The sequence below is a fragment of the Salmo salar genome, unplaced genomic scaffold (assembly GCF_905237065.1).
Source record: "Salmo salar unplaced genomic scaffold, Ssal_v3.1, whole genome shotgun sequence".
In the NCBI taxonomy this organism is placed as follows: domain Eukaryota; kingdom Metazoa; phylum Chordata; class Actinopteri; order Salmoniformes; family Salmonidae; genus Salmo; species Salmo salar.
Window position 1 is genome coordinate 31,151 of NW_025547819.1, and position 24,463 is coordinate 55,613.

At 45.8% G+C, this 24,463-nt stretch overlaps 1 protein-coding gene across 1 annotated transcript in view; it reads right to left on the minus strand.

Moving 5' to 3' along the window:
- Positions 1-1,189: 1,189 nt before the first annotated feature.
- Positions 1,190-24,463, minus strand: part of LOC106593525 (vacuolar protein sorting-associated protein 13B) — a gene marked incomplete at its 5' end in the record, with an annotated part of 63,854 nt that continues 40,580 nt past the window's right edge. The window contains 10 exon segments of the mRNA XM_045711612.1: positions 1,190-1,521; positions 3,166-3,415; positions 7,002-7,104; positions 10,854-11,030; positions 13,373-13,543; positions 14,510-14,686; positions 17,031-17,440; positions 18,908-19,080; positions 21,048-21,273; positions 21,881-21,999. Of these exon segments, the coding sequence (XP_045567568.1) occupies positions 1,273-1,521; positions 3,166-3,415; positions 7,002-7,104; positions 10,854-11,030; positions 13,373-13,543; positions 14,510-14,686; positions 17,031-17,440; positions 18,908-19,080; positions 21,048-21,273; positions 21,881-21,999 (2,055 nt within the window).

Below are 24,463 nucleotides of genomic sequence, written 5' to 3' on the forward strand. Positions count from 1 at the left end.
TATTCCCAACACAGGGGGGCTAAAGTAGTGCACTATATAGGGATTAGGGTGGCATTGGGACCTGGGATAAAGTAGTGCACTATATAGGGATTAGGGTGGCATTGGGACCTGGGCTAAAGTAGTGCACTATATAGGGATTAGGGTGGCATTTGGGACCTGGGCTAAAGTAGTGCACTATATAGGGATTAGGGTGGCATTGGGACCTGGGCTAAAGTAGTGCACTATATAGGGATTAGGGTGGCATTGGGACCTGGGCTAAAGTAGTGCACTATAATAGGGATTAGGGTGGCATTTGGGACCTGGGCTAAAGTAGTGCACTATATAGGGATTAGGGTGGCATTGGGACCTGGGCTAAAGTAGTGCACTATATAGGGATTAGGGTGGCATTGGGACCTGGGCTAAAGTAGTGCACTATATAGGGATTAGGGTGGCATTGGGACCTGGGCTAAAGTAGTGCACTATATAGGGATTAGGGTGGCATTGGGACCTGGACTAAAGTAGTGCACTATATAGGGAATAGGGTGGCATTTGGGACGCACTGTAAACCCTCCAGTCTCCTCGACATTATTGTTCACTGCCACAGGTGTTTTATTGAAATGTTTCAGAGTAAATCAAAGTTTAAACCCTCTTCCCATGATAGGGTGAACTGTTTCTTAACGCATAGAGGATATTAAACCTTCAACCTAAAGAGAGAGTACAACAGGTGTGTGTGTGTACAGGTGTGTCTCTGTAAAGGTGTGTGTACAGGTGTGTCTCTGTAAAGGTGTGTCTCTGCAAAGGTGTGTCTCTGTAAAGGTGTGTCTCTGTAAAGGTGTGTCTCTGTAAAGGTGTGTGTGTGTGTACAGGTGTGTCCCTGTAAAGGTGTGTGTGTGTGTACAGGTGTGTCTCTGTAAAGGTGTGTCTCTGTAAAGGTGTGTGTGTGTACAGGTGTGTCTCTGTAAAGGTGTGTGTACAGGTGTGTCTCTGTAAAGGTGTGTGTGTGTACAGGTGTGTGTACAGGTGTGTGTGTGTGTACAGGTGTGTGTACAGGTGTGTGTGTGTACAGGTGTGTGTACAGGTGTGTGTGTGTACAGGTGTGTGTACAGGTGTGTGTGTGTACAGGTGTGTGTACAGGTGTGTGTGTGTGTGTACAGGTGTGTGTACAGGTGTGTGTGTGTACAGGTGTGTGTACAGGTGTGTGTGTGTACAGGTGTGTGTACAGGTGTGTGTACAGGTGTGTGTACAGGTGTGTGTGTGTACAGGTGTGTGTACAGGTGTGTGTACAGGTGTGTGTCAGTGGAAGCCGATGCGCAGCGCCTTGTTCTTGACCATGGTAAACTTGGAGACGAACACGGAGGCGTGGGCGGGGTTGACCAGGTAACGGTAGGTCTTGGTGACGGCGGGCGGAGGCTCGGCCGGGCTGATGGGAGGAGCCTGCTGGAGGGACGAGGCCGAGGGGGAGAGGAACGCAGACGCACGAGTCACATAGTCCACCAGACGACTGTACTGCTGCTCTGATAACCACTCCCTCCCACTGTCACTCTGAGGGGGAGGAGAGGGGGGAGAGGGGGAGGAGAGGGGGGGGAGAGGGGGAGGAGGAAGGGGGAGAGGGGGAGGGGAGGAGAGGAAGAGAGAGGAGGAAGAGAGAGGAGGGGAGGAGGAGGAGGGGAGGAGAGGAAGAGAGAGGGGAGGAGGAGGAGGAGGAGGAAGGGGGAGAGGAGGAGGAGAGGAAGAGAGAGGGGGAGGAGGGGGGAGAGGAAGAGAGAGGGGGGAGGAGGAGAGGGGAGGAGGAGGAGGAGAGGAAGAGAGAGGGGGAGGAGGAGAGGGGAGGAGGAGGAGGAGAGGAAGAGAGAGGAGAGGGGAGGAGGAGGAGGAGAGGAAGAGAGAGGGGGAGGAGGAGAGGGGAGGAGGAGAGGAAGAGAGAGGGGATGAGGGGGGAGGAGAGGAAGAGGAGGTTTAGTGATGTTTCCTGCATGTTCTGAAATCTGAATATTTTTGTTCACTGTAGTTGGATAAACACGTCTGTTAAATGACCATATGATGATCACCCCCTCACCCCTACCTCACCCCTACCTCACCCCTACCTCACCCACCCATCCCTCACCCACCCATCCCTCACCCATCCCTCACCCCTACCTCACCCCTACCTCACCCCTACCTCACCCACCCATCCCTCACCCACCCATCCCTCACCCATCCCTCACCCCTACCTCACCCCTACCTCACCCCTACCATCCCTCACCCCTACCATCCCTACCTCATCCCTACCTCACCCCTACCTCACCCCTACCATCCCTCACCCCTACCTCACCCCTACCTCACCCCCTCACCCCTACCTCAGCCCCTACCCTCACCCCTACCTCACCCCTACCTCACCCCCTCACCCCTACCTCACCCCTACCTCACCCCTACCTCACCCACCCATCCCTCCACCCATCCCTCACCCCTACCTCACCCCTACCTCACCCCTACCTCACCCCTACCATCCCTCACCCCTACCATCCCTACCTCACCCCTACCTCACCCCCTCACCCCTACCTCACCCCTACCTCACCCCTACCTCACCCCTACCTCACCCCTACCTCACCCACCCATCCCTCACCCACCCATCCCTCACCCATCCCTCACCCCTACCTCACCCCTACCTCACCCCTACCTCACCCCTACCTCACCCCCTCACCCCTACCTCACCCCCTCACCCCTACCTCACCCCTACCATCCCTCACCCATCCCTCACCCCTACCTCACCCATCCCTCACCCCTACCATCCCTCACCCCTACCATCCCTCACCCCTACCATCCCTCACCCCTACCATCCCTCACCCATCCCTCACCCCTACCATCCCTCACCCCCTACCATCCCTCACCCCCTACCATCCCTCACCCCCCACCCCACCCCACCTATCCCTCACCCTCCCTCACCCCTACCATCCCTCACCCCTACCTCACCCCCCCCTCACCCCTACCATCCCTCACCCCCTACCATCCCTCACCCCTACCTCACCCCTACCATCCCTCACCCCTACCATCCCTCACCCCCCACCCCACCCATCCCTCACCCCCCACCCCACCCATCCCTCACCCTCCCTCACCCCTACCATCCCTCACCCCTACCTCACCCCTACTTCACCCCCTACCATCCCTCACCCCCCCACCCCTACCATCCCTCACCCCCCTCACCCCTACCTCTACATCGTTGGTGAGTCTCTGCTGCTGCAGCGTGAGGGTCAGCGCCCCCAGGTGGTGGGGGTCTTGTTGACAGACCACCTCAGTGATGGGGAAAGCCTGCTGCTGTGTGTCCTCAGACAGACTGACCACAAACACCACCTCCCCTGTCAGCAGCAGACACCCAGCATGCTCCTGGCCCGACCCAGACACTATCACCACCTCCAGGGACATGTGGACCTCTGGACGACCCAGGGACTGGAGCATCTTCCTGGGGAGGGGAGGAAGAGGAGACAGACACCCAGCACAGAGAGAGGTCAGCCAACAGATGAATATACAACAATCCCATTAGACCACATGGCCATAGGTGACCAGTATGTCCATACACATGTATACACACATGTTAAGTCTGTAGATATGTTGTACCTATTCAAACACTACCACCACACATGTTAAGTCACTAGATATGTTGTACCTATTGAAACACTACCACACATGTTAAGTCGCTGTACCTATTGAAACACCACCACACATGTTAAGTCTGTAGATATGTTGTACCTATTCAAACACTACCACGCATGTTAAGTCTGTAGATATGTTGTACCTATTCAAACACTACCACACATGTTAAGTCACTAGATATGGTGTAGCTATTGAAACACTACCACACATGTTAAGTCTCTAGATATGTTGTACCTATTCAAACACTACCGCACATGTTAAGTCTCTAGATATGTTGTACCTATTCAAACACTACCACACATGTTAAGTCGCTGTACCTATTGAAACACTACCACACATGTTAAGTCACTAGATATGTTGTACCTATTCAAACACTACCACACATGTTAAGTCTCTAGATATGTTGTACCTATTCAAACACTACCACACATGTGAAGTCACTAGATATGTTGTACCTATTGAAACACTACCACACATGTTAAGTCTCTAGATATGTTGTACCTATTCAAACACTACCACACATGTGAAGTCACTAGATATGTTGTACCTATTGAAACACTACCACACATGTTAAGTCACTAGATATGTTGTACCTATTCAAACACTACCACACATGTTAAGTCACTAGATATGTTGTACCTATTGAAACACTACCACACATGTGAAGTCACTAGATATGTTGTACCTATTGAAACACTACCACACATGTTAAGTCATTAGATATGCTGTACCTATTCAAACACTACCACACATGTTAAGTCTCTAGATATGTTGTACCTATTTAAACACTACCACACATGTTAAGTCACTGTACCTATTCAAACACTACCACACATGTTAAGTCTCTAGATATGTTGTACCTATTCAAACACTACCACACATGTTAAGTCACTAGATATGTTGTACCTATTGAAACACTACCACACATGTTAAGTCACTAGATATGTTGTACCTATTCAAACACTACCACACATGTTAAGTCTCTAGATATGTTGTACCTATTCAAACACTACCACACATGTTAAGTCGCTGTACCTATTCAAACACTACCACACATGTTAAGTCGCTGTACCTATTGAAACACTACCACACATGTTAAGTCACTAGATATGTTGTACCTATTCAAACACTACCATACATGTTAAGTCTCTAGATATGTTGTACCTATTCAAACACTACCACACATGTTAAGTCACTAGATATGTTGTACCTATTGAAACACTACCACACATGTTAAGTCACTAGATATGTTGTACCTATTCAAACACTACCACACATGTTAAGTCTCTAGATATGTTGTACCTATTCAAACACTACCACACATGTTAAGTCGCTGTACCTATTAAACACTACCACACATGTTAAGTCACTAGATATGTTGTACCTATTCAAACACTACCACACATGTTAAGTCGCTGTACCTATTGAAACACTACCACACATGTTAAGTCACTAGATATGTTGTACCTATTCAAACACTACCATACATGTTAAGTCTCTAGATATGTTGTACCGATTCAAACACTACCACACATGTTAAGTCACTAGATATGTTGTACCTATTGAAACACTACCACACATGTTAAGTCTCTAGATATGTTGTACCTATTCAAACACTACCACACCTGTTAAGTCTCTAGATATGTTGTACCTATTCAAACACTACCACACATGTTAAGTCGCTGTACCTATTGAAACACTACCACACATGTTGTCACTAGATATGGTGTACCTATTGAAACACTACCACACATGTTAAGTCACTGGATATGTTGTACCTATTCAAACACTACCACACATGTTAAGTCTCTAGATATGTTGTACCTATTCAAACACTACCACACATGTGAAGTCACTAGATATGTTGTACCTATTGAAACACTACCACACATGTGAAGTCACTAGATATGTTGTACCTATTGAAACACTACCACACATGTTAAGTCACTAGATATGTTGTACCTATTCAAACACTACCACACATGTGAAGTCACTAGATATGTTGTACCTATTCAAACACTACCACACATGTTACCCCTACTCTGACGATAAGTGCCATGGGATCTTTAGTGACCACAGAGAGTCAGGACACCCGTTTAACGTCCCATCCAAAAGACGGCATCCTACACAGGGCAATGTCCCCAATCACTGCACCGGGGCGTTGGAATAATAATTGTTTTAGACCAGAGGAAAGAGTGCCTCCTACTGGCCCTCCAAAACCACTTCCAGAAGCATCTGGTCTCCCAGAACGACCAGAACCAAACCTGCTTAGTCTCAGAACCAAACCAGCAGTGGGATGCAGGGTGGTTCTGCTGGCCGTGCTGAAGGAAACCACTTCCTGGATAACAAGGGCACTAACTTTCAGACACAGTGAACTCAGCCAATCAGCCCTCTCAGTAACAGATACAACACACTGCCCATAGACTTGACAAACTGAACTGTTTACTACACTTTTACATTATAAATCACTGCTCAAATCAAACCAAGCCTGTACACACGACTTACCTCTGTCTCCTCATATGTAAGAGGACAGCTGATGACAGTGTTTTTAACAGATTGTTGTTGTTAGAATCATATTGTATTGAATGTAATGTATTCCTATGGGTTTGTAGTGAGTATTTGTGTTTGCGTATCGGCTGTGTATTTGCCCTGAACTTCCCAGGACATTTACACGGATGTTGTATTACTGTAATATTGATAATGTTTAATGTTTCACTAGCTTTAAGCACCAGCTGTCAGAGCAGCTCACAGATCACTGCACCTGTACATAGCCCATCTATAATTTAGCCCCAACTACTACCTCTTCCCCTACTGTATTTTATTTATTTTGCTCCTTTGCACCCCATTATTTATATTTCTACTTTGCACTTTCTTCCACTACAAATCTACCATTCCAGTGTTTTACTTGCTGTATTGTATTTACTTTGCCACCATGGCCTTTTTATTGCCTTTACCTCCCTTATTTCACCTCATTTGCTCACATTGTATATAGACTTGTTTTTCTACTGTATTATTGATTACTGTATGTTGTTTTACCCCATGTGTAACTCGTGTTGTTGTATGTTGTCGAACTGATTTGCTTTATCTTGGCCAGGTCGCAATTGTAAATGAGAACATGTTCTCAACTTGCCTACCTGGTTTAAATAAAGGTGAAATAAATAAATACAATTTTAAAAATGTACACTGTCCCTGTTAAATAAATACATTAATTCCACGGTCCTCCAAGAGTTTCTGAATCCGTTTTCTACTTCAGTTTGCTCCTCCGTTCCTGCAGCTTGGTGGGGAAGCAAGCTATCAGCAGGGATCCCTTCCTTTCATAAAGGTAACGTGGCTGTGTGTGTGTGTGTGTGTGTGTGTGTGTGTGTGTGTGTGTGTATAGAGAGTTCAGTTCTTACCAGACGTATTTGACGTGACTGTTGGGGGCGAGGGCTGACTTCTGGTCTGCTGGGAGGTACAGCTGTTTGGGAAGCTGCCAGAGACCAGCCCCATGAAGGATACCTGCTCAGGACAACCATCACACACACACACACACACACACACACACACACACACACACACACACACACACACACACACACACACACGTAGAGTAGATAAAAGCAGAAGGTTCAGTGTACAGTAGACTAGTCCCCACAGGATGTGTGTGTGTGTGTGTGTGTGTGTGTGTGTGTGTGTGTGTGTCTACATGTGCAGCTTGTTGCCTCGTCTTCCTGTCAGCCGTGAAGTGACTTGATGACATCATGCATTTGAAAACAGGTCATAAAACATTCTACTGCTGATGATGTCACTGCTCTGGCCCTCTGGGACATACACCCCCTCCCTGTGTGTTGTGGAATGTACTCTAGCAGTGTGTGTGTGTGTGTGGTGTGTGTGTGTGTGTGTGTGTGTGTGTGTAGCTAGCTAGCTAGCTAGGGGAGCTAGATCAGTCCCCAGGGTACCATGGTTCTGACAGTTAATAAACACTCTAGGGCCCAGTTAATAAACACTCCAGGGCCCAGTTAATAAACACTCCAGGGCCCAGTTAATTAACATTACATTACAGCCTGTTAGCCTACCGCTATGCTAGGACCGCTACAACCCCATAGACTGAGTATTACAGCCTGTTAGCATACCGCTACGCTAGGACTGCTACCACCCCATAGACTGGGCATGACCGCATGTTAGCATACCGCTACGCTAGGACTGCTACCACCCCATAGACTGGGTATTACAGCCTGTTAGCATACCGCTACGCTAGGACTGCTACCACCCCATAGACTGGGTATTACAGCCTGTTAGCATACCGCTACGCTAGGACTGCTACGACCCCATAGACTGGGTATTACAGCCTGTTAGCATACCGCTATGCTAGGATCGCTACCACCCCATAAACTGGGTATTACAGCCTGTTAGCATACCGCTACGCTAGGACCCCATAGACTGGGTATTACAGCCTGTTAGCATACCGCTACGCTAGGACCCCATAGACTGGGTATTACAGCCTGTTAGCATACCGCTAGGCTAGGACTGCTACCACCCCATAGACTGGGTATTACAGCCTGTTAGCATACCGCTACGCCCATAGGACCGGCAGCCTGTAGAGCTGGGCTAGGACTGCACCACCCATTGACTGGTATTAAGCCTGTTAGCATACCGCTATGCTAGGATCGCTACCACCCCATAGACTGGGTATTACAGCCTGTTAGCATACCGCTACGCTAGGACCGCTACCACCCCATAGACTGGGTATTACAGCCTGTTAGCATACCGCTACGCTAGGATCGACTCATAGGACTGGGTATTACAGCCTGTTAGCATACCGCTACGCTAGGACCCCATAGACTGGGCATTACAGCCTGTTAGCATACCGCTACGCTAGGACCGCTACCACCCCATAGACTGGGTATTACAGCCTGTTAGCATACCGCTAGGCTAGGACTGCTACCACCCCATAGACTGGGTATTACAGCCTGTTAGCATACCGCTATGCTAGGATCGCTACCACCCCATAGACTGGGTATTACAGCCTGTTAGCATACCGCTACGCTAGGACCCCATAGACTGGGTATTACAGCCTGTTAGCATACCGCCACGCTAGGACCCCATAGACTGGGTATTACAGCCTGTTAGCATACCGCTAGGCTGGGACTGCTACCACCCATAGACTGGGTTAAGCCTGTTAGCATCCCGCTACGCTAGGAGACCCCATAGACTGGGCATTACAGCCTGTTAGCATACCGCTACGCTAGGACCGCTACCACCCCATAGACTGGGTATTACAGCCTGTTAGCATACCGCCACGCTGGCGACCCCATAGACTGGGTATTACAGCCTGTTAGCATACCGCTACGCTGGGACACCCGTAGACTGGGTATTACAGCCTGTTAGCATACCGCTAGCTAGGACCCCATCACAGACTGGGTATTACAGCCTGTTAGCATACCGCCACGCTAGGACCCCATAGACTGGGCATTACAGCCTGTTAGCATGACCGCTACGCTAGGACCGCTACCACCCCATAGACTGGGTATTACATGCCTGTTAGCATACCGTTACGCTAGGACCGCTCCCATAGACTGCGGTATTACAGCCTGTTAGCATACCGCTAGGCTAGGACCGCTACCACCCCATAGACTGGGTATTACAGCCTGTTAGCATGCACCGCCACGCAGGACTGCTACAGCCTGTTGAGCATACCGCTACGCTAGGACCCCATAGACTGGGCATTACAGCCTGTTAGCATACCGCTACGCTAGGACCGCTACCACCCATAGACTGGGTATTACAGCCTGTTAGCATACCGCTACGCTTGGACCACCCCCCATAGACTGGGTATTACAGCCTGTTAGCATAGCGCTGCGGCCCGCTACCACCCCATAGACTGGGTATTACAGCTTGTTAGCATACCGCTACGCTAGGACCCCATAGACTGGGCATTACAGCCTGTTAGCATACCGCTACGCTAGGACCGCTACCACCCCATAGACTGGGTATTACAGCCTGTTAGCATACCGCTACGCTTGGACCGCTACCACCCCATAGACTGGGTATTACAGCCTGTTAGCATACCGCTACGCTAGGACCGCTACCACCCCATAGACTGGGTATTACAGCCTGTTAGCATACCGCTAGGCTAGGACTGCTACCCCCCCATAGACTGGGTATTACAGCCTGTTAGCATACCGCTATGCTAGGATCGCTACCACCCCATAGACTGGGTATTACATCCTGTTAGCATACCGCTACGTTAGGACCTCATAGACTGGGTATTACAGCCTGTTAGCATACCGCTACGCTTGGACCCCATAGACTGGGTATTACAGCCTGTTAGCATACCGCTAGGCTAGGACTGCTACCACCCCATAGACTGGGTATTACAGCCTGTTAGCATACCGCTACGCTAGGACCCCATAGACTGGGCATTACAGCCTGTTAGCATACCGCTACGCTAGGACCGCTACCACCCCATAGACTGGGTATTACAGCCTGTTAGCATACCGCTACGCTTGGACCGCTACCACCCCATAGACTGGGTATTACAGGCTGTTAGCATACCGCTACGCTAGGACCCCATAGACTGGGTATTACAGCCTGTTAGCATACCGCTATGCTAGGACCGCTACCACCCCATAGACTGGGTATTACAGCCTGTTAGCATACCGCTCGCTAAAAGACTGGGTATTACAGCCTGTTAGCTGCCAGGCTAGGATCGCTACCACCCCATAAACTGGGTATTACAGCCTGTTAGCATACCGCTACGCTAGGACCCCATAGACTGGGTATTACAGCCTGTTAGCATACCGCTACGCTAGGACCCCATAGACTGGGTATTACAGCCTGTTAGCATACCGCTACGCTTGGACCGCTACCACCCCATAGACTGGGTATTACAGCCTGTTAGCATACCGCTACGCTAGGACCGCTACCACCCCATAGACTGGGTATTACAGCCTGTTAGCATACCGCTACGGTAGGACCACTAGGGCTCCTTGGAGGGAGCATTACTACTGTGTGTTAGCATACCGCCAGGACCCCCAGGACAGAAGACTACAACAGGGGACTTGTAGCGTTGGAAAGGTGTTCGCCAGGCCTGAGTGACAATAAACTGGTTGTGTTGGATGTGTGTCCGCTACTGTTGAACAAGTGACGTGTTAAAACAAACGATTAGGGCCGTCATTGTAAATAAGAATTTGTTCTTAGTTGACCTGCCAGTGGTAAAATAAAAGCTCAAATAAAATGTTTTAAAATAGTGAAGTGTGTGAACCCACCGTATCCCGTCTGCGAGACCAGCTCTGCGGCGCCCCCTATAGGTTTGGTAAAGATCCCCACGATGCCTTTCCCCACCCCAGAGATGACCCCTTTGGCCTTGCTGCCTGCTGAACTCTGCATCTCTGAACCCCGCTGGAAGTTCTGCATGGGTTGGTCCACGATGCCAGCTATCGCTCCTGGAGAGAACAGAGTATCACGTATTACAACAAAGCATCATAACAGAGTATTATGTATTACAACAAAGCATCATAACAGAGTATAATGTATTATAACAGAGTATCATGTATCACAAGAGTATCATAACAGAGTATAATGTATTGTAACAGAGTATTATGTATTGTAACAGAGTATTATGTATTATAACAGAGTATAATGTATTACAACAGAGTATTATGTATTACAAGAGTATCATAACAGAGTATAATGTATTGTAACAGAGTATAATGTATTACAAGAGTATCATAACAGAGCATCATGTATTGTAACAGAGTATCATGTATTACAACAGAGTATTATGTATTACAAGAGTATCATAACAGAGTATAATGTATTGTAACAGAGTATTATGTATTATAACAGAGTATTATGTATTACAAGAGTATCATAACAGAGTATAATGTATTGTAACAGAGTATCACGTATCATAACAGAGTATAATGTATTGTAACAGAGTATTATGTATTATAACAGAGTATAATGTATTACAAGAGTATCATAACAGAGTATAATGTATTGTAACAGAGTATTATGTATTATAACAGAGTATCATGTATTACAACAGAGTATTATGTATTACAACAGAGTATTATGTATTACAACAGAGTATTATGTATTACAAGAGTATCATAACAGAGTATAATGTATTGTAACAGATTATTATGTATTGTAACAGAGTATCACGTATTACAACAGAGTATCATGTATTGTAACAGAGTATCATGTATTACAACAGAGTATAATGTATTACAAGAGTATCATAACAGAGTATAATGTATTGCAACAGAGTATTATGTATTATAACAGAGTATTATGTATTATAACAGAGTATAATGTATTACAACAGAGTATTATGTATTACAAGAGTATCATAACAGAGTATAATGTATTGTAACAGATTATTATGTATTGTAACAGAGTATCACGTATTACAATAGAGTATCATGTATTGTAACAGAGTATCATGTATTACAACAGAGTATTATGTATTACAAGAGTATCATAACAGAGTATAATGTATTGTAACAGAGTATTATGTATTATAGCAGAGTATTATGTATTATAACAGAGTATAATGTATTACAACAGAGTATTATGTATTACAAGAGTATCATAACAGAGTATAATGTATTGTAACAGAGTATTATGTATTGTAACAGAGTATCACGTATTACAATAGAGTATCATGTATTGTAACAGAGTATCATGTATTACAACAGAGTATTATGTATTACAAGAGTATCATAACAGAGTATAATGTATTGTAACAGAGTATTATGTATTATAACAGAGTATTATGTATTATAACAGAGTATAATGTATTACAACAGAGTATTATGTATTACAAGAGTATCATAACAGAGTATAATGTATTGTAACAGAGTATTATGTATTGTAACAGAGTATCACGTATCATAACAGAGTATAATGTATTGTAACAGAGTATTATGTATTATAACAGAGTATAATGTATTACAACAGAGCATCATAAGAGTATGATGTATTACAGTATTATTGGTTCCTGAAGTTCTGGTCGATATTAAAGGGATATTGTAAACCAGTAATGTACAGTATGTGATTGAGTGTATTACAGTATTATTGGTTGCTGAAGTTCTGGTCGATATTAAAGGGATATTGTAAACCAGTAATGTACAGTATGTGATTGACAGTGAGGACACAGCAGCCCCACTAAGGGATTTAACCTCCCAACCAATCACAACATGGTCCTTGGAGCCAGACATCCCCTGTCATAAGTAGCTGTTTCTCTAGTGTCTTTGAAACAGACAGACCCGAGGTGGTTATTGGGACCATGCTGGTCTCCACTGTGCTGGCTGACTGACTGGCTGACTGACTGACTGGCTGAGCTGACTGGCTGACTGACTGGCTGGCTGAGTGACTGGCTGACTGGCTGGCTGGCTGACTGACTGGCTGAGTGACTGACTTACTGAGTCACTGGCTGGCTAACTGTCTGAGTGACTGAATGTCTGACTGACTGGCTGTCTCCGCTGTAACTGACTGGCTGAGTGACTGACTTACTGGTCTGAGTGTGACTGACTGTCTGAGTGACTGACTGGCTGTCTGGCTGAGTGACTGTCTGACTGACTGGCTGTCTGACTGTCTGACTGACTGGCTGTCTGGCTGAGTGACTGTCTGACTGACTGGCTGACTGACTGTCTGACTGACTGGCTGTCTGGCTGAGTGACTGACTGACTGGCTGGCTGACTGACTGTGTGACTGACTGGCTGTCTGACTGACTGGCTGTCTGGCTGAGTGACTGACTGACTGGCTATACTCTACCCACCCAGTAGGCTGATTCCCAGTCTAGACAGGCCCTGTCTGAGTCCGTCCCCCAGGCTCTCAGGTAGCTGTCTCCTCCACTCCTCCTGCCTGGTATAGTGTTCCTCATCCAGGGACAGCCGGTCCATGTTCCTGGCCAGGCTGGTCGCCAGGTTGGTGATGGATGTCAGCGTGCCTATAGGAAGAGACAGGAGGATTAACTGACTAACCTGTTCCCAGACCTGTTTCAAAATATACAGGATTTAAAGGCACAATCCTGAGTTTATATTATGGTACCTTTAGAGATGTGGTATGGTGCCTTTAGAGATGTGGTATGGTACCTTTAGAGATGTGGTATGGTACCTTTAGAGATGTGGTATGGTACCTTTAGAGATGTGGTATGGTACCTTTAGAGATGTGGTATGGTACCTTTAGAGATGTGGTAGAGATGTGGTATGGTACCTTTAGAGATGTGGTATGGTACCTTTAGAGATGTGGTATGGTGCCTTTAGAGATGTGGTATGGTACCTTTAGAGATGTGGTATGGTACCTTTAGAGATGTGGATGGTACCTTTAGAGATGTGGTATGGTACCTTTAGAGATGTGGTATGGTACCTTTAGAGATGTGGTATGGTACCTTTAGAGATGTGGTATGGTGCCTTTAGAGATGTGGTATGGTACCTTTAGAGATGTGGTAGAGATGTGGTATGGTACCTTTAGAGATGTGGTAGAGATGTGGTATGGTACCTTTAGAGATGTGGTATGGTACCTTTAGAGATGTGGTAGAGATGTGGTATGGTGCCTTTAGAGATGTGGTATGGTGCCTTTAGAGATGTGGTATGGTACCTTTAGAGATGTGGTATGGTACCTTTAGAGATGTGGTAGAGATGTGGTATGGTACCTTTAGAGATGTGGTATGGTACCTTTAGAGATGTGGTATGGCTTAGAGATGTGGTATGGTACCATTAGAGATGTGGTATGGTGCCTTTAGAGATGTGGTATGGTACCTTTAGAGATGTGGTATGGTGCCTTTAGAGATGTGGTATGGTACCTTTAGAGATGTGGTATGGTACCTTGTAGAGATGTGGTATGGTACCTTTAGAGATGTGGTATGGTACCTTTAGAGATGTGGTATGGTGCCTTTAGAGATGTGGTATGGTACCTTTAGAGATGTGTTTGACGAATGAGGTGGTTCCTCGCGACACTCCGCTGACGAAGGCCCCGGGGCCCCGGGTTAAACCCTCATATGGCAGGCGGAAGAAGTCTGCTACTCCGTTACCGATGGACCTCACCAGACTGGCAGGACTACCAAGGAGATCCAGAGACCCCACCACCCAGCCTGGAGAGAGAGGGAGAGAGGGAGGGAGAGAGAGAGAGAGAGGGAGAGGGAGAGAGGAAGAGAGAGGGTGAGAGAGAGAGAAAGGGAGAGAGATGGGGAGAGAGGGATCGAGCGAAAGAGGGAGAAGGAGAGAGAGGGTGAGAGAGATGGGGGAGAGAGAGAGATGGTGAGGGAGAGAGGGAGAGAGAGGGTGAGAGAGAGAGAGAGAGAGAGAGGAAGAGAGAGGGTGAGAGAGAGAGATGGTGAGGGAGAGAGGAAGAGAGAGGGTGAGAGAGAGAGAAAGGGAGAGAGATGGGGAGAGAGGGACGAGCGAAAGAGGGAGAAGGAGAGAGAGGGTGAGAGAGATGGGGAGAGAGAGAGATGGTGGAGGGAGAGAGAGGGTGAGAGAGAGAGGGAGAGAGAGAGAGAGAGAGAGACGGGGAGAGAGAGAGGGAGATGGGGAGAGAGAGGGTGAGAGAGAGAGAGGGAGAGAGAGAGAGAGGGTGAGAGAGAGAGGGAGAGAGGGAGATGGAGAGGGTGAGAGCGAAAGAGGGAGAAGGAGAGGGTGAGAGAGAAGGTGAGAGGGAGACGTCAGGACAGCCCACAGGCCCCTACAGTACGGTACCAGCCAACCCTGAGGACCGGCCGATGAGGGGAAGCTGCCACACGTCAATAAACAATGTGACATAACTTCCCTAGTCTGCCTGTAGGACTGCCTGCTGGGGGACTTCCCCTGTAGGGACTGGACCACTCCAACAGGTTTATGGTCACGTTAACGCTCCATACTGCTGTAGTAGGGTCTACTGTAGAGTACACTCCAAATGGCACCCTAGTCCCTATGGGCCCTGGTCAGTATAGGTAATAGGGTTTACTTTGGGACGTTCCCGTACCGCACTGTAATCCATGTGTACATTTATATGCTGTTCAACATCTCACCTCTCTCTCTCTCTCGTCTCTGATAAACATCTCTACAGACGGACACAGATCAGTGATATTTATATGCTGTTCAATTGCATCAAAAAAATCACATGCCAGTTTTTCAAAGCCCATGGCGCTTTAAACAACACACAACAGATTTTTCCCTCTCCCTCCCTCTCTCTCTCTCTCTCTCTCTCTCTGTTCTCTCTCTCTCTCTCTCTCTCTCTCTCTCTCTCTCTCTCTCTCTCTCTCTCTTCTCTCTCTCTCTCTCTCTCCCTCTCTCTCTCTCTCTCTCTCTCTCTCTCTCTCCCTCCCTCCCTCCCTCCCTCTCTCTCTCCCTCCATCCCACCCTCTCTCCCTCTCTCCCTCCCCCTCCCTCCCTCCCATCACATAAATGATGGTTTCCACTGGTGCTGCCTGGCGGGCTGAAGGTCTTTAAGGACTACTTCTTCATCTCCTGTGGAGCGTGTTCGTCTCTACGGACGTGCTGTTTTACTAGGCTCTGTCACGGTCACAGTCATCCAGGGGAGATAAATCAATCCCAGGATGCAGTGCTCTGGAGTTTGGAGCGGAGGGTCTGGCGAGGAAAGGGACGGTAAACGTGTGTTTGTGTGTGTGTGTGTGTGTGTGTGTGTGTGTGTGTGTGTGTGTGTGTGTGTGTGTGTGTGACAGCCGTGGTAAACACAGTAAAATACGAGCAGGAACACAGATTCTAACGACAGGGTTATGTCATACCATGTCTGGGTAATAGGCTGTAACCACAGGCCACACTGGACAGACCAGTTACAGCTGTAGTCTATACAGACCAGTTACAGACCAGTTACAGCTGTAGTCTATACAGACCAGTTACAGCTGTAGTCTATACAGACCAGTTACAGACCAGTTACAGCTGTAGTCTATACAGACCAGTTACAGCTGTAGTCTAGTTACAGACCAGATACAGCTGTAGTCTATACAGACCAGTTAGCTGAGTTACAGACCAGTTACAGCTGTAGTCTATACAGACCAGTTACAGCTGTAGTCTATACAGACCAGTTACAGCTGTAGTCTATACAGACCAGTTACAGCTGTAGTCTTTACAGACCAGTTACAGCTGTAGTCTATACAGACCAGTTACAGCTGTAGTCTATACAGACCAGTTACAGCTGTAGTCTTTACAGACCAGTTACAGCTGTAGTCTATACAGACCAGTTACAGCTGTAGTCTATACAGACAGTACAACCAGTTACAGCTGTAGTCTATACAGACCAGTTACAGCTGTAGTCTTTACAGACCAGTTACAGCTGTAGTCTATACAGACCAGTTACAGCTGTAGTCTTTACAGACCAGTTACAGCTGTATATATCTGGTTATTCAGGTGTAAATGCAGGCACACACACACACACACACACACACACACACACACACACACACACACACACACACACACACTCTCCCTCCCACTCACCAGCTCTGAACAGCGCCCCGGCAGCATAGTGCATGGTGAGCGCGTGGATCAGCTGTCTCGCTGTGGTACAGAGCGGTCCTCTGTCGAACAGGGAGAAGGAGAGCGGGGTGTGGTCCGAGGCGATGTAGAGCTTCAGAGAGGCGTGGATGCTAACCAACACACTGACCGGCTGAATGACCAGTCGCTGCAGCCTCAGAGGGTGCACCAGGGCTGGGATGGACCGAAGGACAGTTACCGGGACCAGGGGACCCCCGTAGTACTCTGAGGGGTTAGGGCCCGGGGAAGGGGCCAGGGCTGAGTCTGGGATGTAGGTGTGAAACAGAGTCTTGATGTAGTAAACGAAGGTGTCCTCCAGGTACAGACGGGCTGGTTTGATGTGGAAGGTCAGCTGGTCCACGCTGTAACCCTCCCTGTAGGAAATACAAGGTCCCACTCAGTGACAACAGAACAGGGCTTTACCTCGACCAGCAGCAGGCTGGACGGTGTCTCACAAGGGACAATGATGGACAGATTTGTTCCGTCTACTCACATTCCTTTGTATTGTATTAATGATGCTGTATTAATGATGCTGTATTAATATTGCTGTAATAATGATGCTGTATTAATGATGCTGTAATAATGATGCTGTATTAATATTGCTGTATTAATGACGCTGTAGTAATGACGCTGTATTAATATTGCTGTATTCATGACGCTGTATTAATAACGCTGTATTAATGATGCTGTATTAATATTACTGTATTAATGATGCTGCATTAATGGCGCTGTATTAATGATGCTGTGTTAATGACGCTGTAATAATGGCGCTGTATTAATGATGATGTATTAATAATGCTGTATTAATGACGATGTATTAATAATGCTGTATTAATGACGCTGTATTAATGATGATGTATTAATGATGCTGTATTAATGACGCTGTATTAATAACGCTGTATTCATGATGCTGTATTAATGCCGCTGTAATAATGACGCTGTATTAATGCCACTGTATTAATGACGCTGTATTAACGACGCTGTATTAATGACGCTGTATTAATGCCGCTGTATTAACGATGCTGTATTAATGATGCTGTAATAACTATGCTGTATTAATGCCGCTGTATTAATGCTGCTGTATTAATGATGCTGTAATAACTATGCTGTATTAATGCCGCTGTATTAAAGACGCTGTATTAACGACGCTGTATTAACGATGCTGTATTAATGCCGTTGTATTAACGATGCTGTATTAATGCCGCTGTATTAATGACGCTGTATTAACGATGCTGTATTAATGCCGTTGTATTAACGATGCTGTATTAATGATGCTGTATTAATGATGCTGTAATAACTATGCTGTATTAATGCCGCTGTATTAAAGACGCTGTATTAACGATGCTGTATTAATGCCGTTGTATTAACGATGCTGTATTAATGATGCTGTATTAATGATGCTGTAATAACTATGCTGTATTAATGCCGCTGTATTAAAGACGCTGTATTAACGACGCTGTATTAACGATGCTGTATTAATGATGCTGTAATAACTATGCTGTATTAATGCCGCTGTATTAAAGACGCTGTATTAACGATGCTGTATTAATGCCGTTGTATTAACGATGCTGTAATAACGATGCTGTATTAATGCCGTTGTATTAAAGACGCTGTATTAAAGACGCTGTATTAACGATGCTGTATTAATGCCGTTGTATTAACGATGCTGTATTAACGATGCTGTATTAAAGACGCTGTATTAACGATGCTGTATTAATGCCGTTGTATTAACGATGCTGTATTAATGCCGCTGTATTAATGATGCTGTATTAACGATGCTGTATTAACGACGCTGTATAGTTGGTATTACTCCCATGGCCAATAAAGTGATGGTATTATACCTGTCCAGGGTGAGACCCAGCTGGAGGAAGCACGAGGCCTTAAACTCCTCCAGGGCCTGTAGTGAGGTGGTGGGGTTGGCATCGCTGGTCCAGAGGGGTAGCTCCACACTCTGCTCTTGGCACAACAACACTGGGAAGTGGAAGCTGGCACGATTATACAGCTGGTTATCCACCTGGACGAGAACAGAGGAATATCTAGTTTATATACATCTATACTGTAGTTATCCACCTGGACGAGAACAGAGGAATATCTAGTTTATATACATCTATACTGTATTTATCCATCTGGACGAGAACAGAGGAATATCTAGTTAGTGTAGATCTATACTGTAGTTATCCAGCTGGAATAGAACAGAGGAATATCTAGTTAATATAGATATATGTGTAGATCTATACTGTAGTTATACAGCTGGAAGAGAACAAATATCTAGTTTTGTAGATCTATACTGTAGTTATCCAGCTGGAAGAGAACAGAGGAATATCTAGTTAATAGAATATAGTGTAGATCTATACTGTAGTTATCCAGCTGGAAGAGAACAGAGGAATATCTAGTTAGTGTAGTATATATAGTGTAGATCTATACTGTAGTTATCCAGCTGGAAGAGAACAGAGGAATATCTAGTTTGTGTAGATCTATACTGTAGTTATCCAGCTGGAAGAGAACAGAGGAATATCTAGTTAGTGTAGATCTATACTGTAGTTACCCAGCTGGAAGAGAACAGAGGAATATCTAGTTAATATAGATATATATAGTGTAGATCTATACTGTAGTTACCCAGCTGGAAGAGAACAGAGGAATATCTAGTTAATATAATATATAGTGTAGATCTATACTGTAGTTACCCAGCTGGAAGAGAACAGAGGAATATCTAGTTAATATAGATATATATAGTGTAGATCTATACTGTAGTTACCCAGCTGGAAGAGAACAGAGGAATATCTAGTTAATATAGATATATATAGTGTAGATCTATACTGTAGTTATCCAGCTGGAAGAGAACAGAGGAATATCTAGTTAATATAGATATATATAGTGTAGATCTATACTGTAGTTATCCAGCTGGAAGAGAACAGAGGAATATCTAGTTAATATAGATATATATAGTGTAGATCTATACTGTAGTTATCCAGCTGGAAGAGAACAGAGGAATATCTAGTTAATATAGATATATATAGTGTAGATCTATACTGTAGTTATCCAGCTGGAAGAGAACAGAGGAATATCTAGTTAATATAGATATATATAGTGTAGATCTATACTGTAGTTACCCAGCTGGAAGAGAACAGAGGAATATCTAGTTTGTGTAGATCTATACTGTAGTTATCCAGCTGGAAGAGAACAGAGGAATATCTAGTTATATAGAAAGTGTAGATCTATACTGTAGTTACCCAGCTGGAAGAGAACAGAGGAATATCTAGTTAATATAGATATATATAGTGTAGATCTATACTGTAGTTATCCAGCTGGAAGAGAACAGAGGAATATCTAGTTAATATAGATATATATAGTGTAGATCTATACTGTAGTTATCCAGCTGGAAGAGAACAGAGGAAGATATTTACCTTTTCTAGTTTTCTATTTGCAGAAGATGTTTTTGTTCCACAGTCAATGAAGAAAGAAAAGCCTGCATGTTGCTCCTGGGTTTTATTCCTTCATTCACATACAATGTTTTGGCTGAAAAAGCCTTCGTCAGGTGACCTATAAACAGCCTTCGTCAGGTGACCTATAAATAGCCTTCGTCAGGTGACCTATAAATAGCCTTCGTCAGGTGACCTATAAATAGCCTTCGTCAGGTGACCTATAAATAGCCTTCGTCAGGTGACCTATAAATAGCCTTCGTCAGGTGACCTATAAAAGCCTTCGTCAGGTGACCTATAAAAGCCTTCGTCAGGTGACCTATAAACAGCCTTCGTCAGGTGACCTATAAACAGCCTTCGTCAGGTGACCTATAAAAGCCTTCGTCAGGTGACCTATAATAGCCTTCGTCAGGTGACCTATAAACAGCCTTCGTCAGGTGACCTATAAACAGCCTTCGTCAGGTGACCTATAAAAGCCTTCGTCAGGTGACCTATAAAAGCCTTCGTCAGGTGACCTATAAATAGCCTTCGTCAGGTGACCTATAAACACGAATCAACCCACCTGCAGGTTGGCACAGTGGACTTCCACCAGACAGGCCTCTCCCATCCCGGCGGTGACCAGCCCCATGCCAGAGTCACCCAGCCGGGCAGGACACAGGTTCAGCAGCAGTTTGGACACAGTCAGCCTCAAGAGCTCCACGGAACCCGAACGACTGGTGATGTCATCACTCAGCGACACACTGGCCTCGCTCAGCAACACCCTGAAGGCCAGCTTCCAATTGGACGTCCTGGAGAGACAGATACCAATCAGTTATGTTGATAAAACAAAGGGATGGCTGGGGTTTACACAGAACGCTGGGTACAGCGCCCCCCAGTGGTGAAGGACAAGATGTCCTGCATCCTCTGTCAGGGGCAACTATGACCTGGTAATGTTGTTGATGCAGGTTATAATTAACTGCTCATCATTAGCAATTATACAATACATTAAAACAAAGCAAAAATCATATATTTTATGATCATCATATTGTCTTATTTGTCTCTCCTGTAGTAGGGTTAGAGGTTAGGGGTTAGAGATTAGGGATTAGAGGTTAAAGGTTAGGGGTTAGAGGTTAAAGGTTAGGGGTTAGAGGTTAAAGGTTAGGGGTTAGAGGTTAGGTGTTAGAGGCTATGGGTTAGAGGTTAGGGATTAGAGGCTAAAAGTTAGGGGTTAGAGGTTGGGCTTAGAGGTTGGGGTTAGAGGTTAGAGATTAAAGATTAGAGGTTAAAGGTTAGGGGTTAAAGGTTAAAGGTTAGGGGTTAGAGGTTAAAGGTTAGGAGTTAGAGATTAGGGGTTAGAGGCTAAAGGTTACAGGTTGGGGTTAGAGGTTAAAGGTTAAAGGTTGTAAGGACTGGTACCTGTTGTGCAGCCTCATGACAGAGTCCACGCTGCCCTCTGGTGCCAGGGTGAGGATGACTGTGCCCCCCTGATGGACTACGTCTATGTAGAGACAGCCAAACCCTGCTAGGAAAACCACCTGCACACAACACAATCACCTATATTCACTACATTTACTCACACACAGAATGACTTGCTGAAGTGGTGCTGCCAGCAATAGACAATATATACACACAGAATATAGACAGAGTCATTTACACATCATCTACATGCAGTACAGACAATATGGCTACAGTAAACACAGATGATAGGGAGAGTTAGACCTCTCTACAGTAAACACAGATGATAGGGAGAGTTAGAACTCTCTACAGTAAACACAGATGATAGGAGAGTTAGACCTCTCTACAGTAAACACAGATGATAGGAGAGTTAGACCTCTCTACAGTAAACACAGATGATAGGGAGAGTTAGACCTCTCTACAGTAAACACAGATGATAGGAGAGTTAGACCTCTCTACAGTAAACACAGATGATAGGGAGAGTTAGACCTCTCTACAGTAAACACAGATGATAGGGAGAGTTAGACCTCTCTACAGTAAACACAGATGATAGGGAGAGTTAGACCTCTCTACAGTAAACACAGATGATAGGGAGAGTTAGACCTCTCTACAGTAAACACAGATGATAGGGAGAGTTAGACCTCTCTACAGTAAACACAGATGACAGGGAGAGTTAGACCTCTCTACAGTAAACACAGATGATAGGGAGAGTTAGACCTCTCTACAGTAAACACAGATGACAGGGAGAGTTAGACCTCTCTACAGTAAACACAGATGATAGGAGAGTTAGACCTCTCTACAGTAAACACAGATGATAGGGAGAGTTAGACCTCTCTACAGTAAACACAGATGATAGGGAGAGTTAGACCTCTCTACAGTAAACACAGATGATAGGGAGAGTTAGACCTCTCTACAGTAAACACAGATGATAGGGAGAGTTAGACCTCTCTACAGTAAACACAGATGATAGGAGAGTTAGACCTCTCTACAGTAAACACAGATGACAGGGAGAGTTAGACCTCTCTACAGTAAACACAGATGATAGGGAGAGTTAGACCTCTCTACAGTAAACACAGATGACAGGGAGAGTTAGACCTCTCTACAGTAAACACAGATGATAGGGAGAGTTAGACCTCTCTACAGTAAACACAGATGATAGGAGAGTTAGACCTCTCTACAGTAAACACAGATGATAGGGAGAGTTAGACCTCTCTACAGTAAACACAGATGATAGGAGAGTTAGACCTCTCTACAGTAAACACAGATGATAGGAGAGTTAGACCTCTCTACAGTAAACACAGATGATAAGTATCTGCTGTGTGGATCTGGGTTTATCTGTCAATCTGACATCTACTGAGACACACAGAGAGAGAGAGAGAGAGAGATACAGAGAGAGAGAGAGAGAGAGAGAGAGAGAGAGAGACAGAGAGAGAGAGAGAGAGAGAGAGAGAGAGAGAGAGAGAGAGAGAGAGAGAGAGAGAGAGAGACAGAGAGAGAAAGAGAGAGAGACAGAGACAGAGAGACAGAGAGAGAGAGAGAGAGAGAGAGAGAGAGAGACAGAGACACACACCCTAAATCAGCAGCGTGCTCTGAGAGAATGTCAGTCTTCAAACTCTAACTCTAACCCTAACCCTAACCTTGACCTTGCCTGGGGGTCGTCCTGCCACCCCTCTATAACCTGACACAGACGACCTCTCTGACCCTACCGCCCGCCAGACACCACACACAACAAAACAACACACTACAACATCCTGGTAGACACAACCCCAAACACACACACTACACACACTCCTGGTAGACACAACCCCAAACACACACACTACACACACTCCTGGTAGACACAACCCCAAACACACACACATTACACACATCTATGGGTGGTGGTAGGGAATAATGTTGGGTCTGTGGGTGGTACAGGGATAATGTTGTGTCTATGGGTGGTGTTGGGGATAATGTTGTGTCTATGGGTGGTACAGGGATAATGTTGTGTCTATGGGTGGTGAAAGGGAATAATGTTAGGTCTGTGGGTGGTGGTAGGGAATATCGTTGTGTCTGTGGGTGGGTAGGGGATAATGTTGAATCTATGGGTGGTGGTAGGGGATAATGTTGTGTCTGTGGGTGGTGGAAGGGGATAATGTGTTGTCTATGGGTGGTGGTAGGGGATAATGTTGTGTCTGTGGGTGGTGGTAGGGGTAATGTGTTGTCTATGGGTGGTGGTAGGGGATAATGTTGTGTCTGTGGGTGGTGGTAGGGGTAATGTGTGGTCTATGGGTGGTGGTAGGGGATAATGTTGAATCTATGGGTGGTGGTAGGGGATAATGTTAAATCTATAGGTGGTGGTAGGGGATAATGTTGAATCTATGGGTGGTGGTAGGGGATAATGTTGAATCTATGGGTGGTGGTAGGGGATAATGTTGTGTCTGTGGGTGGTGGAAGGGGATAATGTGTTGTCTATGGGTGGTGGTAGGGGATAATGTTGTGTCTGTGGGTGGTGGTAGGGGTAATGTGTTGTCTATGGGTGGTGGTAGGGGATAATGTTGTGTC